At 41.9% G+C, this 16,813-nt stretch overlaps 1 protein-coding gene across 3 annotated transcripts in view; it reads right to left on the bottom strand.

Annotated features, from left to right (window-relative positions):
- Positions 1–16,813, bottom strand: part of WDR35 (WD repeat domain 35) — a 70,201-nt gene that overhangs the window by 5,171 nt on the left and 48,217 nt on the right. For all 3 annotated transcript variants that reach the window (XM_090031739.1, XM_090031750.1, XM_090031744.1), the window contains 7 exons: positions 13,955–14,158; positions 11,177–11,323; positions 10,057–10,189; positions 8,209–8,319; positions 6,675–6,839; positions 5,929–6,069; positions 2,704–2,860 (listed from right to left, as the gene is read on the bottom strand). In XM_090031739.1, the coding sequence (XP_089887865.1) occupies positions 2,704–2,860; positions 5,929–6,069; positions 6,675–6,839; positions 8,209–8,319; positions 10,057–10,189; positions 11,177–11,323; positions 13,955–14,158 (1,058 nt within the window). The remainder of the gene's footprint in view (positions 1–2,703; positions 2,861–5,928; positions 6,070–6,674; positions 6,840–8,208; positions 8,320–10,056; positions 10,190–11,176; positions 11,324–13,954; positions 14,159–16,813) is intronic.

The following is a 16,813-nucleotide window of genomic DNA, read 5'->3' as shown; positions in this document are numbered from 1 at the left end:
AAAACTACTGTATTTTCTCACATATAACCTTCATCTTTCCCCCCAAAACCACCTGTGGAAAATCAGGGTGCACATTATATATGTGAGAAGAAGGATCCCCACAGGTCCAGAAACTGTGTGGAGGCAGCAGCATGAGTAAGCAGTGGTAGTGGTTAATTGCAATGTCTCAGAGCTATGGCAGTTACCACTAAGTGTAACACATACCATACCATATATTCTGACATACGGCACACCCATGTATATTGTATGCACCTTGATTATGAATGGGAGCCTAAAGACAAAAAAAAGATCTTTCATTGAGGTAACTGGTAGCAGTGGCAATTACCACTGTGGCCGTTTCTCCTTCTTCCCCCCAACCAAATTTCCACCAGGGGAAAGGGGGAGAGAAGCCTCCCTCTGCGTCTGCACACTGGATCACGCCAGGACATGGAGCTGGCCTGTGGCCAGATTGAGCGCACCAAGTCTGACTTTGTACACTGACTCCAGAACCACATGCCAGGTTGGACTGGCGTGCTGAGTCCAGGATCATGTTACTGTCGGGGTAAAACCGAATGAATCAGGCCCCAAGGTCACGGTGGGCCGGGGTGGCGATTGGAACACGAACAGGTGGGATTTGTGGCAGTGGAGTCTGAGTGGCACGAAAGCGAATGGTTTCAAACAGGTGGTTTTATTACTCACGCTTTGGAAGCGGAGGCCGAGATGCTTTCTTCAGTTACAGTAATGTAAATGAATACAAACAACGAAGGGGTCTGTTGGCCCACGCGGTTCCAGAGTGGGCCCTTCGGAGCTAGGTGCAGCTACCCACTCCTTAGTCCCAGGGCTGGTCAACAGCTCATTAATAGGTTCAAACAAACAACAGAAACTGTAACTTGGTGAACGCGTGACGCCAGTCCAAATGGACAACGAGATGGGATAACCAGAGGATGATGCCGAAGTCGAATGCCAGGTAAGTTGAGCCGAAATCGTGGTTAAGTTGAGTTGGAGTTGTCCAAACCGTGGTCAGAAGTCGTTGCCAAAAACCAGTCCCGTAACCAAAGAAGCCAAAAATGGTCAGAGCTGAAAATGATTCAAATCGCTCTGCAAAGGACTGCAGACAGGAGGAGACCAAGAGGCTAGGAAGCCTTGCTGAGGAGTAGTCCCTGCAGCTGTAGCCTCTGGTCTCAGTTTCAGCAGATCTGCCCCCAAAGGAGGGGCTCATTAGCCTTAAATATGAATTTAATAGCCAATCAAATCATTCTCCAAATAGAAAGTTCTAGCCAGATTACCTCATGCTACAGAAGGACTGAGCATGCGTCAGATCAGGGCGTGGTTATTACTGCGCATGAGCAACACAGAACACTGGGTCATGGTTGACTGCCAAGCTCAGAGGTCATGCAGGGGACACACACAGGCCAGGCCATGCACTGTTCCATTTGCCTAGGCTGTCAGTCCTTGTCAGAGCCAATTCTCTGTGTTGGCAGCATCCATAATATTTTGCTTTGACAGTTACCTCCAGATCCACTACATAAGGTCAGACATTATCCCTGCTCCGAACCCCAGCATGCTGCCCTAGACCCAGTGTGCAGGCTCAGGCCCAGCATGTGGCTCCATGGGCCGCATCCAGCACATGGGCTGGCAGCAGGCTTCGGAACAGGCCTGGCTCCCTAGCTGCTGCCAGTTAGATCAATCAAAGATCTGTTTTTTTCCCTTTAGCCTCCCATTCATAATCAAGGTGCATACAATACACGGGGATAAGCTATATGTGAGAAGAGATGGTACTTGTTGCTCAAACTGACACCTTTTCCCTTCATTTTGGTGATTGTTACAATGTTAGAAATGGAATATTGTTAGAAATGCGCAGCTTGCATCTTGCACCTGATAAGGAAGAAATACTGCCAAAGACTCCTTTCTCCCCCAGTCCCGCCTCAGTCTCTCTCTCCCCCCTCACCCGCCTTAGCCTTTCTCATGCTGATTGCAAAAGCTGGAATTCAATTGACTGTGGCCTTGGGGTATGAACTTTTGGCGAATTGTTGTAGTTTCTGGGCATGCTTAATAAGCTGTTACATATTTACCCCTCCGCCCCGCATACTTAAGTAGCTAATTATACTATACATGCGATGTATGTAATGATGTAACTACATGTATGCTTGTATGAAACGGAAGTAGCTGTAAGAGTTCCGGTGTCTGCACACGTGCTCAGGAGAGAGAAGATAAATTCCGCTTGCAAACACAAGTAGTTTGTCAGAAGCTGATTTGGGCATCAATGCCCCACTCTGACCTTGTTTGCAAACAAATACATCCTTTTGTACCGGCTGATGTTTGTGTGTCTGTGATTTTTGCGGGCCTCCAGAGAAACGAACCGCTTTGTGCAACAACAATACTCTGTTAATTACATTATTCAAGTTCTAAATCAGCAGCAACAGCAGCAGGCCAGATGTACCTTGCATGGATTGGTGGGTGGGGAGGGGAGGCAGTACTTCTGGCTGCCATCACTAGTTGCTCCTCCCTGATGCCAGACCACAACACAGGCAAAACACCCTACTCCCTACAGCCCTGGGCTCTGTGGACCAGATCCAGACCAAGCACTGTATGTTACCAACTCCTCTTCTAAACCACAGGAATCAGGCACAACCAAAAGAAAACACGGCAAGTATAAGGAGTAATTTGTGGGGCTTACAGAATAATTTAAATTTTCTAACCATCCATACAGCAGAGAAACCTTACCTGTTTTCATTGCTGTATCTACATAACCTTCATAAAGTTGTCTTTGTGCAAGTAGGAAAAAATGATAAGCCTCAGCTCCCCTCCAGGCATTATCTGTGAAGCGACTAGCTGAAGAGAGAACATCTTCCTCCAGCAATCCAGCTAAAGCTGAAGTAGCCTTAAAAAAATCATCACATGTAAGACTTTGCTGAGTAGAAAGACACTACCACCTCCCATTTCTTGCACCTAATGCTTCTATTAATGCATCTCAAAACAGCATTCGTCTTTTGTGCAGCTGCATCACATTACAGACTCACATGGAGTTTGGTCTACCAAGATTCCCAAATCCTTTTCCACAATACAGCTATCCATCCAGGTGTCACCCGTTTTATATTTGTGTTTTTTATTATTCTTCCCAAGGTATAGCACCTTGCATTTGTTCATACTCAAACTTCATCCTGTTAGCTGTAGCCCAACTTTCTAATCTGTCAGGATCCTTCTGAAATGTGCTCACATCCTCCAACACGTTTGCAATGCTTTCTAGTTTCGTTGCCTGCAAACTTGCACAAGAAGCTTTTTTTGCCAACATCCAAATCATTAAACACGTTGAACAGCACCAGACCTAGGCCAGACCACTGTAGGACTCCACTTGAAACCTCCTTCCCTTCTAACATTTAAACCCTTTAATAATTACCCTTTGCCTGCAACTACTGAGCCAGTTATTTATCCACCTTATAGTAGTTTTATCTCGCCCACATTTCTCCAATTTGTTTATGAGAAGGTCATGCAGGACCCTGTCAAAAGCCTTTCTGAAATCTAGATACACTATATCCACAGCATTTCCTTCCTCCACCTAAGTAGTTAATCTGTCAAAGAAGAATGTTTGTTTGACACAATTTGTTTTTCATAAATCCATGCTGCTTGCAAAGAGCCATTCCTCCTCCAGTTCCTTGCAAATGGCTTTCTTCAGGATATACTCCAGTAATTTTCCAGATACTGTGCTGAGGCTAACCACTCTTTAGTTCCCCAGGTCCTCCTTTTTGCCTTTTTTAAAGACAGACATAACACTGAACTTCTTCCAGTCCTCTAGTACCTAATCTGTCTCCCACGACTTCATGAAGATCATTGCCAAGGGCTCCAAGATCTCCTCTGCCAGTTTTTTCAGGACCCTGGGAAGTTCATCCAGCCTTGCTGACCTGAATTTATTCAGACTCAACAAAAGATCTATAACCACCTGTTTTGTTATCTCATCTTGCCCCCTTTCTTCTCCAAATAATCTTTGGTAGGAGTATGGCTATGTATATAAATAGCATTTCTATTTTTTTTAACTTAATTGTTTTGTGAAGACTGAAGCGAAGTAGCTGTTGAGTAGCTCTGCCTTCCCTGTATCTTGTTCCCCTGGCTTGCTAAGGTCCTTCTTTTCTGGCTAACATACTTATAGAACTCCTTGTTGTTCTTAACCTCCTCTGTCAGTTGCAGCTCGTTCTTTGTCATTGCCTTCCCAATTTTGTCCCTGCAGGTTCTATTTCCTGGTATGCTTCCTTGCTGACCTTCCCATTTTTCCATCACCCATATGCTTTACTTTTGCATTTGAGGCATTTTACATGAAGCATGAACAGTGCATGCATTTGAGGCATTTTGCATTTGAGGCATGAACAGTGCCTTGTTCAGTTACATTACATTAGCCATGTTTGTGCTTCCATTGTGTCAGGACAGTTTCTTATTGGGGTTCCAATACTGTGCCCCTTAGAAGCTCCCAGCCCTCATAGGTACCTTTAATCTTCAATCCCATGCCTATTAGCTCCTTAAAGCTCATTAAGTCAGATGAAATCCACCTTTTTTAAATCCTAATTTTGCTGACCTCATGCTTTCCCCCATCTCAGGAGCTGGAAGTCTGTTGTATTGTGATAGTTTTCTCCTGTTACCCATCACCTTCACATCCACCAATTCTTCCCTGTTGGTCGGGACATGATCCAAAATTTGTGATCTCCCCTAGTTGTACTCTGCACTTTCTGGAACAGAAAGTTGTCCTCCACACAAGTTAGGAACCAGCTTAACATTTTATGTTTGGCTACATTGTTTTTCCAGCAGATGTCTGGAAAATTGAAGTCTCCCACCAGTAACATATCACAGCTCTTGGATAGATTTGTCACCTGCTTAAAGAGTGCCTCATCCAACTCTTCTTCCTCATTTGGTGGCCTATAATAAACCCCCACCATTATATATCTTTCACCTTTTATCTTCACCCAGATGCATTCTGCTTTGCTGTCTTTTTCCTCCTGAACCAGAGAACAAGTATGTGCTTTTTGATATACAAGGCAACACCACCAACTTTTCTCCCATCTGTCCTTCCAAAACATTGTAGCCTCAATGTTGACACTCCAGTCATAAGAGCTGTCCAGCGAGCTCTCAGTGATGCCAATGAGCTCATAGCTCTTTTCACAGGCTGCAACTTCCAGCTCTTGTTTATTCTATACATGTATTAGATGCATTTTGCATTTTGACCTCCTTGCTTGCCTGTTGCATCACAGTCCTGTAGCTCTGTGGCCCTTTCCCAGAGCTGAGTTGCTTCTTCAAGTCCGTTCCCCTCTGGACTATGTGCTCTGTTGCTAAAGGGTGTTGATCACCATACCCCATTAAACCTAGTTTAAATCCAATGTCAAAAACATTCTGAACTGTTGTGGTCTTTCTGAGTTCTTTGCAACACAAGAATTGCTCTATTTTTCTTTAAAAGGTGAGGAAAAGCTAAGAGCTATTATTTTCTAAGAGGTGCCTTGAGTCTAATAATGCTGAGAACCACTGGTGTATATGAAGATGGGAATTTAATGAATGTGAGAACTATTTTTTCTTGTTGCATTCCCATACTGCACACACTAACTTACCTGATCCAGCTGAGTTATAGGCAGTATTTCTTGATCTATGTACTAAATCTCTTTTGAAACTGGTATATCATTCTTACCAATCACTTCATACCAAGCACAAAAACCCCTGGATTCATCTGTGAGAATCTTGTCATAATATTCAAAGGCTATTTATAAAAAATAAAATGTTAAAAACACAATTTAGCTATTTCTAAATAATGTTTTTAAGCAGCATGCTCCTTTATAAATCTTAGGAAGAAATAAAAACATGTTAGAAATAAGAGACTATTTTAAAATAATATTATATCCTTTCATTTGTTTACTCTGACGGATGATACATATTAGGCATTTATAAAACTGCTGGGAAGTATTTGATATACTTTACCTCTGAACTCTTTCCTTTCACTTTTCCCCTTTGTACATTCTTCACTTGTTCATGGTATTGTTCTACAAGTAAAGCTGCTAATACATAAAGCTTTTTAACTCGCAAAGGTTTAGTCCTTTTCTTTGCTTCCTCATCTGCAATCTTAAAGAAATGAGGACCATAAAAATATTTCATTTTTTGACAATTACACACTAAATGACATCTGGTGTTTTTACCATGGTAAAAGAAACGGCTCTAGAAATACAAATACAATCTAAACATTTGCTGTGGCAATATAAACATTAATGTAGCCTTTGTAATTTCAAAAAAATAAGAACAGGATTTTCTAAACTTAAATATATATAGACTAGCTAACTGCCTATCAAGAATGCCCTGCTGGCCTCACCACCTCCCTCCTTCTGTTCACTCTGTTGCGAATAAAGTGTGACACTCAGATGGCAGGCTTAAGCTTTTGTAATATTAAAATACTCTGTAACCACCACTGAACTTACACTGCTTCTGAAGTTTAACGGCATAGCATGACTGGAAGTAAAGAATACCTCAAATCTAACTCTGACTTGCACGACACAATGATGTAATGGTTTTATAATTAACATGTCTTATACACCTCAAACACCTATTTGTTCCCTGAAAATAGTTAACAATGGAAAATGGAAAGTACAGTACATAAAACTAACTGTTGACACCATCACATGCTATTGCTAACTATCCTGTATAACTCAGAATTAAAGAGGAGCCTTGAATACCTTGAACATGAGCTTAGCAGCATCGAAAAAATAATTGGCCTTACGATAGAGTTCTATGGCATCAAGGATTTTATTCTTTTCCAGTAAATGAGATGCATATCTAGCGAGAAGTGATCCAATCTCTTTCATATTGTGATTTTTAGCCAGCTCAACAGCTTTATTCCACTGGAAACAAGAGCAATCAGTTATTCGGTTTTACAAGGTTTCAGTTACATCCTCAATAAACTACAATTATCTTCTTAGTCAAAGCATTCCATCGTATTATAAGAAAGCAGAAGTTGTGATTTTAATAAGCAAAACCTATAGTAATTTTTTTTTTGTAACTGCCAGAATTGAATCTTCTGCAGAAAAGCTCTGAAACAGCTCAGAGTGTATCCAACAGAAGCAAAACAATTCAGAACTAAATTGGATCATGGAAAAGCTTTTAAGTCTAAACTAGCAAATTTATTTGTCTTATTTCTACAAGCCAAACACTTTCTACAGATTTCTGATGTATTCTTTTTAATAAGGAAAAATACACTTAGAGGTATGGCATTACTTGTTTATGTCTGGCTTCACTTCTTTATGGATAAAAATTAACCAAATCCTGGAGTTCCTTATTCAAATTTTACTAAATTGTGATACCCAAATTCTTTGTCAACTACAAACTATAAACCTTTATCAACAATAAAGGAAGTTGTACAAGGACTGAATTCAGGTTGTAATTTGCTCCCACATATGCTCAGTGTTCTAAGAATTTTATTTTCATTTTACTTGTTTTTAACAGCATGTGTTGCCCAAAAAGGATTAAAGGAAGCATACTGGATCAGAAAAGTGGTTATTAAGTACTGTTCCTCAAGCAGCCACCTAGTACTAACAGTCACATAAGAGATGGTATAAACCCTCCACTGCAGGCATCCACCCAATTGTGGAGAACAGTACTTAGGAGATAATGCAGTACTTTTTGCAGTGTGTGCAATTGTTTCTTAATCCCAGCAACTATTACTTTACAACCTACTGGTATCTGGCCAGGCAAAATGTGAATTTGAAGACCTTTATCCACTAAAGAAATAAAGAGTTGAAGAGAAGCTTTGTTCTGCAAGTATTCTAAATCTACTTTTAGAGCTACCATGCTCACTCCCACATCAGTTTCTCTCCTGAGATTTCAATAAAGGTTGTCATACCAAAATGCATGCTTGCCTGCTGCGTCACATAAGCTGATATCATTGAGGACCAGTGGAACTGTCAACTAAAGCAGTTCTATGGTCTAACTACTCTAGTATTTTGTCTCAGTGACTTCAGAGAAGGGGCAAAACACCCAGTAAGAGCCAAGAACCTTGCCTGCCAGATGTAAAACAATACACCCTCTAGGATGGCTTCTTCCTAGTCTCCAATAATTAGTAATAGGTTTAAAAACTGGAGTGTGAGTTTTAGAAGGATTCTGAATACACATTATATGATTAAAATGGACTGAAATCTAACTGTGGACCAACATGAAAAATCTCATTATTAATCCTCCAACCCAATACAATACCACCTTCTATCATCGTCCTACCTGATTGAGATGGACACAGGTATCTACTGCATCTTTTGGGCGATTACATTTCAGAAAGGCACAAACAGCTTGGTCACACATCCCCACTCTCACAAACATATGAGCTATATCCTGCAAAAGATATTAGAATCCTGCTACCATTTCTTTCAAGATTTGCAGGACACCATTTTAGTAATGAATGCTACTACAATCTCTGTAATTGTATTAATCTTTTTACAGATTCTATAATGCTACAGCATGGGCAACTGGTGCCTCCTGGCTCTGGGGGGGTACCAGCTGCCAATTGTTGAGTGGGGGGGTGTCCCAGCAGTTGATCACTGACCCCGGAAGTGCTGGCAGCAAACTGGAAGTGCCACCGGTGCTTCTCAGGCCCCGTGCTCCCCCTCCCCCCCACCACCACTCATGTCGCCCATGTGCATCACCTATGTGTTACAGTAACCTTAAGGCAGGCAAGTTTGGAAGACAATGGGTAGACGTAGGAGGGCAGCGGTGGAAGGGAGGGAAATGTGTGAAGGAATGCAAACAGCTGGAAGCAGGTCATCTGGGGTATCATATGTCAGGCAGGTTCTAATGCATCATAAATTCAATGTCTATATTAAGTCCATGATTTTTTGTATCCAGTAGATTTATGAAGTGAAGTTCATAGGCTGTCTACAAAAGGTGTTTTTCTAAGTTCCCTTTGAGGATTAGAACTGAGAGATTGGAGAGAGAGTGACTGTCTTGTGAGAAGTGGGCACTCACAGGTAATTGGGTATTTTTGTCTTTGATGGATTTTCAGTGTGCATTTATTCTGGTGCACAGTTTTTGTTTGATATCTCCTACATATTTTCCATCAGACCATTTGGTGCACTGGATGAGATATATTGTGTTTCTGGAGGCATAAGTGTAAGATCCAGGAAAGGTGATGGTCCTGTTGTAGGGTGTAGTTATTGTGAGACTGGTGGAGATGCATTGGCAGGCTTTACATTTCTTGTCCTAGCATGGTCTGGATCCATTTGATGTGTTTTGGGTCAAAGGAAGTTTGCTTCTGGTGATGAGGTTAGCAAGGTTCCGGGTATCTCTACCTATTGTCTTCCAAACTTCTACTAACTTACATTTTCACAAACCTGCTTGTTGTAAATTAGCTTCTTTTCTACCTTGGAAAACATGTAACACCAGTAGAGTCTCCCCTGTGCCTGAAAACTTGCTAAGAACTTCTTTCCAACTATTTAGTTGGTCTAATAAAAGATATCACATCTTCCCAAAGAACCTTGTCTGCCTATGTCCTTAAACCAACACAGCTACAACCAACAACCCTACAGTAACCTTAAGGAATATATTTTACTTTGACAACTCGTTTCTTGGATCTACATTGGCTCAGAATTATTAGTGGTACAGGGTAAAAATCTTAGAATTACAGGCACTGGGATGCTTCTTCCTAGGATTTAGTGCATATGTTGGAGAACTTAGCAGACCAGGACACGGTTGGAAGACAGCATTGATCTGAAATAGCATGCTATATTAAGATGCCATTCAATGTAACATTATTTGTCTTTTCCACATACTTTGGAAAACATGAAAACTACCAATTTTTCTTAATTCTTACTTAAGACATCACATTAGATTATGCTGACAGGCCCTCTCCCTCTTTCAAGCCTCTGGAATGATTCTAATATTCATTTCCATTAACATTACCATTCTTGCTATGGTATAGAGACACAAGAAGATGACAATGACCATTGTTACTACCAGTGAAAGCAGCCATGAAAAATTTTAGGGCAAAAAACCAAACAAACCAAAACCAAAAAGCTAATGTAAATGAGGCTATGACCAGAGAGTCTTAAAGATACAGCCAGTTCTTATACATACAGGAAGTAACTTGTTATTTTCTGGAAGCGAGTTAGCCAGATTTTCTAGTCCTTGGTAATCTTCTAACATGTAGTAACATTCAGCTAAACGTTCCTGGTTTCTTCCTTGTACATAATACTGAACAGCATTTATCCTAAGAAGAAAAAAAAGGTTACTAATATAAAAATTGCAAATGTTAATAAAGTGCTAACTAAACATAACTGAAGTAACTTTGTCATTAAACAAATTAAAATATATATATATTTTCAGATTCATATAAGTTCACTTTCTTGTGGAAAATATGCTACCCTAGAGTACACTAAAATTTTAGTTTCAATATGTCCTTAAATTGCAGGATTAATAAGATTTGTTGGCTAGTGTAGAGGTAAGCGTCAAGAACCCTATTATTATTGTTTTGCTCAATCTGTCATGGACCATAAGCAACCACAGATCTATTTATAACAATTTCCAGAAACGTGATCAATTTGAGCGTCACCAATTTTGACTACTTGGCTTTTAACAATTATGGTCTGACCGTCACTGTAGTTGAAGTCAATTGAAAATGCAACAGCTCAACATTTCTGAAAAAAAATATGGCCTTCAGTCTCTTTGGGGGCCAAGTTCCTTACACAGGCAAAATTAATGTAGTTTGGGTTGCCTTAAATCTGCATTTACCTAATTTGAAGAGTTTGGGTTTAAGATAACTAACAATGTCAAAATTAAGGCAATCTTACTTCTTTCTCTCTTTTTGCTAAGAGCTTCATCATCCTCTTACTAACAACATTCACTATGCTTAACTCCATCTTAACAAAACTATCCGCCTTGATATTTCCTTAATTTTTTTTAAGAAGTTTCAGAATTTGTTCAGTGACTCAACTCCTGGCACAGCTGGGATTATTCCTTCCTTCCTTCTTGCAACAGAACTGTAGGCAACGGTAGGATACATGCCTTAATGAAATCGACTCACTCTGCAAGTATAAAATGTACTCACTCTGGGTCATGCTCAGTTACTCCTCACTCTGGCTGACTAGCTTCTTGACTTTTCCCCCACGCTGCACTAATCTCAACTTGGGGTAGGAGGGAATCTAGACAATCTCAATTATGAAACAGCCATTCTATTTTCTTCTTCAGAGAACCATACCATTTTTGCCTATCTGCAAAATAGTCTCCGATAGCATTGTGTGCTTGTTCCAGAAGGGCATCATCTGCATCACCTGAACCTGTTTTCAAAAGCTGCAGCACTCGAAACCAATCTCCCAGTTTGATCCGTAATCCAATAGCAAGGTCTCTATATATAGATCAGAAAATACTAGATAACAGTAAAAAAACATAAAATAGCCACCAATATTTTGAGAAACGTCTTCAGAACTACAATCACAGCAGATGAACAGCATGGAGAAATGAAGCACTTAAGAGACACTGACAGATGTTAAAAAGAAGGTTTGCTCCTGTGGCTAGGAGCCCTGGCAGCTGGGATCTACAAGGCTGAGAGTTTAATCAGCTGATCAGGGCTCCCAGCTGCAGGAGCTCACTGTGCTGCCCTAGCTGGAAAATTCAGCTGCTGAGTGGACCCAGCCTCCAGAGCAGCATATTTTAATTAGGACTGCCAAACGGTTAAAAAATTTGATCACAATTTGTTACCAATTAAAAAATAAGTCACAATTAATTATGATTTTAAATCACACAGATAAGTCAAAATTATGTGCAGAAAAACTTTAAATGATGCAAAACTAGGCAGTTACTTTGTATGGTTCAGGGGTGGGTATAGGGAAGGGGCGGGGGGAGGAATTTGTGAAGGTGTTGGGGGGTTTGGAGCCTGGGGAGGAGGGCTGCCTGTAGTGGGGGGAGGGGGGACCCCCCCACACCCCCCGGCAGGATGCCCAAGCTGAGCAAGTACCTGCAGAGCTGCTCCAGGCCTGGGGCACACCCCCCATCCGAGCACAGCCCCAGCAGCAGTGGGCTTACCCTGCCCTTAATCGAGCAGTGGCAGCCACAGACAGCCTGAGCTGGAGACAATTGCTCCAGCCCCAGCTCTAGCCCAGGCCCAAACTTCCCAGCTTACTTGGTTAGCAGACCCCAAGTGGTCCTGACCTACCGCAAGCCCCAGGATACCAGACAGCCCCACCATGGCCCAGCAACACCTTCCCCAAACCCCAGCACTGCCAGCCCAGCTACTTGGGGCCCTGGATGGGGGCTGGCTGTGGGTGGATGTGCCCCCTCCACCTGCCTTCCTCCTGCAGCCACCCAGAGCCCGCTTCCCACCAGCACCCGCAAGGACCTGCCATGGGCCCCACAGCTCGGGCTTGGGGTGGGTTGGGACCGCCTGGGAGCTCCAGCAGGAGCCGCCTCTGGGCCTGAGGGTCCCCGCACGTCCCCAGTCTGGGCCCCTGGGGAGCGACAGCGACAGCAGCCTTGCACCCCCATGGAGGCAACCGATGTCCCTCACTCCCAACACACAGCCTCCTTCCCCCTGCATGCCTCTGACCTGGTGCCCGCCCCCAGCAGGCAGCATACCCAACTACAGATGACACCATCACATTGAGAGACATGGGGAGATACATGCCCCCAGATTTCTGTGCCCAGGGGCATAGGGCTGCAGCCTGGCCGGACCAGCAGCAGGCAGGAGCCACCTCCGCGGGCCACTGGGCAGGACCCAGCATGGGAGGATGGAGCAGGGCAGCAAGATTCATTGCTGCCGCTACCACCATTAGCCCGGTACCAGCTGCGCTGCCATGGCCACCAAGGTGAGGCACCTCTTGCCTGCCACCACAGTGGAGGGCAGCTTGTGCCCCTTCCATACTGCAGCGGTGAGCAGGGACACCTCACGAAGGCAGTGGTGCTAGCATGGGGCTCATGCCACCCTGCTTTGCCCTCCTGCACTGGGTCCCACCCACTGGGATGAGGAGGCAGCTCCTACCCAGTGCTGGTCCACCCAGGCTGCAGCCCTGTGCCCTTCTGTAGGCATAGAAATCTGGGGGGCATGTACCTCGCCATGCCCTCCAACATGTCACCTCCAGTGCCCAACCCCTCCCCAGGAGTGTGCACAGTAGTAGGGAACTGCATTACACATGGTACCCCCTTGCAGGAACTCTGCCAGCCTGTGTTTTTCTCCTTTAAAGGAGAAAATCCATGTTTTTCCTTGGCAAGTGAAAAACCTGGAAGCCCGGTAATAACTTTGTCACTTATTCCTGGTTTCATCATGGCATTAACTAAATGAGCATGTTGCCAAGTCGCTACTTAAAATGTGATTTTGTTAATCGCATCTTAAGTGTAGTATTTCCATCTCAGCTTTGTCATCCTTTTCCTGGATTCCCCATCCAAAACATCTACTAATAAATGTCAAGGGCCTTAGAGACTCAAAGTTTTAGTGATAATAATTATTGATTATATCTAGGATAGATAAATAGGAACGTACTGAAAAGCCCCTTGGAGTACACCAGTTGGTACCAAAACACTTTCTAGGTAGGTAACCTATCTGGAAGGAGCCAGGAAATAAATAAACCCGCTGCTCTCTGCTACTTCCTACCATCTATCTCTGTTGCTTGAAACAGAGTATGCTTCACTGCTTTATGGCTTAAAAGGGTGTCAACAACTGCATTCTGCTTCTAGAAGACACAGCACTTTCACTGCCTAATTGTTAAGTAAAAATCAATCTCTTTTTCAATTATAAATAATTTCCCTTTCAGTTTTACTGTTTTTATGGCATAGTGGTAACTAATGGGAGTCTGTTGAGTATTCTTTTACCTTTTGATAAGGAAAGTTCTCTCTCTCTAACCTTGCTCTCGCATTCCATAAATTGTAAATTGTGAAAGGAATAAATACCTGCTCACTGTTTAAATGTCCCCACTTTTTTTTAGTGCCTCTATTTAACAGGTATTTTCCTTGACCTATTGTTGGTATTACTGCTTCTAGTAATTACCTTCTATCCATATCCAAATACATTCTTTCAGCTTCTTCAAATCTGCCAAAGTAGGCTGCCACTTCAGCTTGCTTCATTGACTCACTCTGCAGATTGCCTAAGCGCTTAACAAATTTAATTCCTTGATAGTCTTTGCAGCGCACAAATGCTTGTTCAGCAGTTGGTAGATCTAGCTTTTGAAGAGCAGCTTCAGCCAGGAGACGCCTGTATGGAAAAAAAAAAAATTGATAGCTATTAGAAATGCAGCTATATTAGCACACGATACTGGGAACCACTTAATGAGTCAGGAAAAGCCAGACAACTTAGGGGCAACTCTATCCACATCTACAGTTCACACTTAATCTCAAATCTGAGAGCCCATGTACCACAATTACATTTTGTATACTGTCTAACCTAAGTTTTTGGCAAGTGATTAGGAATAGCCTCTAGTTCACCTGTTCAAAACTGACTAAGATTGTCAGGGACTGAAAGTGTGAGGCTTTGTGGCTCTAAAGGAGCTCCCTTACTCCAATTTCAGTTAGATTCATCTCCTCACATGCAGATTACAACTAGAAGCCTGGATGGCAATCTGCGTTTGAAGACCCACACTTAAATGGGCTATGGAGAATAAATTATCCTTTCCATCCCACTCTCTCCAGATTAGCACTGAGGTAAGCCACCTGGGCAGTACAGAGAAGCTTGCACTGCCACTGTGCAGGCTGCTCTGTTCCATCCTGTACATAAACAGAAGATCCCTACCTCGAGAGCAACCTATGTTAACCTGTCATTTGGATGAACCTAAAATTTACTTCAAAAATAAAGCTAAGATCTAGACACTTAGCATACTGAATAAAAGACAATGCAACTAAAGCATTCTCACCATATAGTGTTTCAAAACTTCTTGACAAAATTCCAGTGACTACATTAGTCAACTCAAAACATGCATCAAAGATGATTCATAGCAAACATTAGATTGATATGTCAGATTTTTAAAAGTATCAACTCATAATCTGCTTTAGGCTTTGCAGCAAATAACCAGAAGCGTTACTTATAAAATTAAATGAATCTGCCATCTACAGTATTCTCATTTACTAAGGCTGTAGCAGTGCATGCATTACCTTAATCTTAACTGCAACAAATCTACTGCATAAACACAATTGATCATTTCAAATTTTAAATTTCTTCTGTATAAATTGTGGTTGAACAGTGTATTTATTTAGACACCAAAATTCTCAGTAACTAGCAGTTTTTGACAGAGTAAGATCAACAGGATTTGGTCTGCATTTTGTGATCCCACTACATAAAACTTTTACAGGAACGTGACAAAACACAGTCAGATTTATACTGAAATGAACAGGGCCAAAACTAGCTCAGCTAGCTCAGTGACATGGATACCTTTATGAAAAAAAGAGATTCCTCAAACTTTCAACATTCAGTTATCCTACTTACAGGTACGTATAATTAAAACTGAATCACAACACAAAAGCTCACTGCTTTCAAGACATTTTAGCTTTTAAAGTGAGTCTCTTCCAGCCAATAATTTAGTGGCCCCAAATTCCCCTTTGACTCGTTAGAATTCAATCTACTCTCAAATCCACTTTGGACTAGCCTGTGTCAGGTATGTTGAAACAAATCGTTTTAACAGCTTCAAAACAGAGTCATAAATTACTGTGGAAACAGATATGTGTAGTACCAATCTTTGGACTATTAAAAACGACTGGCAACATGCCACAGTTTCTTGTCAATGACATTTTTCATTAAGTTATTTACTATGGCACTCACGCAGTCAGCCTTGGGACATGGGCCACTAAATAGCTTTCTGTAAGTCCTGTGTTCACAGATGTGTTTCTTTCTTCACTTCTTGTACACTACACTGGGCCGGATCTTAGAATTTTATTTTAAGAACTGGGTCTGCATTTCATTAAAGAGTATCTAAGTCTCTGTTTCCTCATTTTGTCACACCATCTCCTCTGCAAAAGCACAGTTAGTGTCAGGATCATCTCAAAACATGAAAAAATAGTCCATCCTTCTCACCTGCCCTCCATTCAGTCAAATCAAAACACTGCTAAATTAATAATTTTTCCAAACTTTATCCATGTCACACTTTCTTAAATTCCTTGAATGTATTCCCCTTTTCCTTATTCCATATCAGGTTCAAGCATCTTGTCCTAAAGGCTCAACACAACTGGGCCCTGCCTCTCCCTTGTGAAGCCTTTCCTTACTGAAGCTTTACCTCTACTCAGTCTCAGTAGTATCTTCTTTCTTGCTACCCATACAACTGACTACCCATACCCTAGAATCAGCTTGTTTCTTCTTCAAATCCCACTGTTTCTTATTTTGAGCTCTTCACGTATGCTCTTCCTCAGCTTTTTTGGCTTTGAATTCTTCTCCCATGCGTTATACTTAAATTATACTGAACATCAAGGCAAAGACTTGGACTTTCTCTTTTATATTTTTATACAGGATGCAGCAAAATGGGAGCCTACTGCAGAATATTCTGGTTACTACTGTAATACAGATATTTGATAAAGAACAATACATTAAATGGATACAGCGATCAGTACTCGACTGAGACCTCGCAGGAACACTCAGATGCTGCAGGAAGTGCAGGTGGTGATTCAGTAGTGGGCATTCTGCTCTCCACCAGAAATGGAGAAATGCCTTGGACCACTTTGCTGTAAGCAATACAATTTTTTTCAGAAAGGGGAGGTTGTGATGATATTAGTTCTACAAATAGCCTATGTTTCTTACTTCAAGGGTACAAGTGTGAATTTTGCCAAATTTCAACTCATTCAAATTATTTTGTTTCACTAACTCAGTGGTGCCCAACCCTTCCACCCAATGGGCTGAATGGGTGGTGTCAGGTCAGTCCACGGGCCA

Source organism: Crocodylus siamensis, chromosome 1 (assembly GCF_052110815.1).
Source record: "Crocodylus siamensis isolate JL-2025a chromosome 1, ASM5211081v1, whole genome shotgun sequence".
Classification (NCBI taxonomy): domain Eukaryota; kingdom Metazoa; phylum Chordata; order Crocodylia; family Crocodylidae; genus Crocodylus; species Crocodylus siamensis.
Note: the sequence above shows the minus strand (reverse complement) of the source record. Positions and strands in the feature narration are given on the sequence as shown.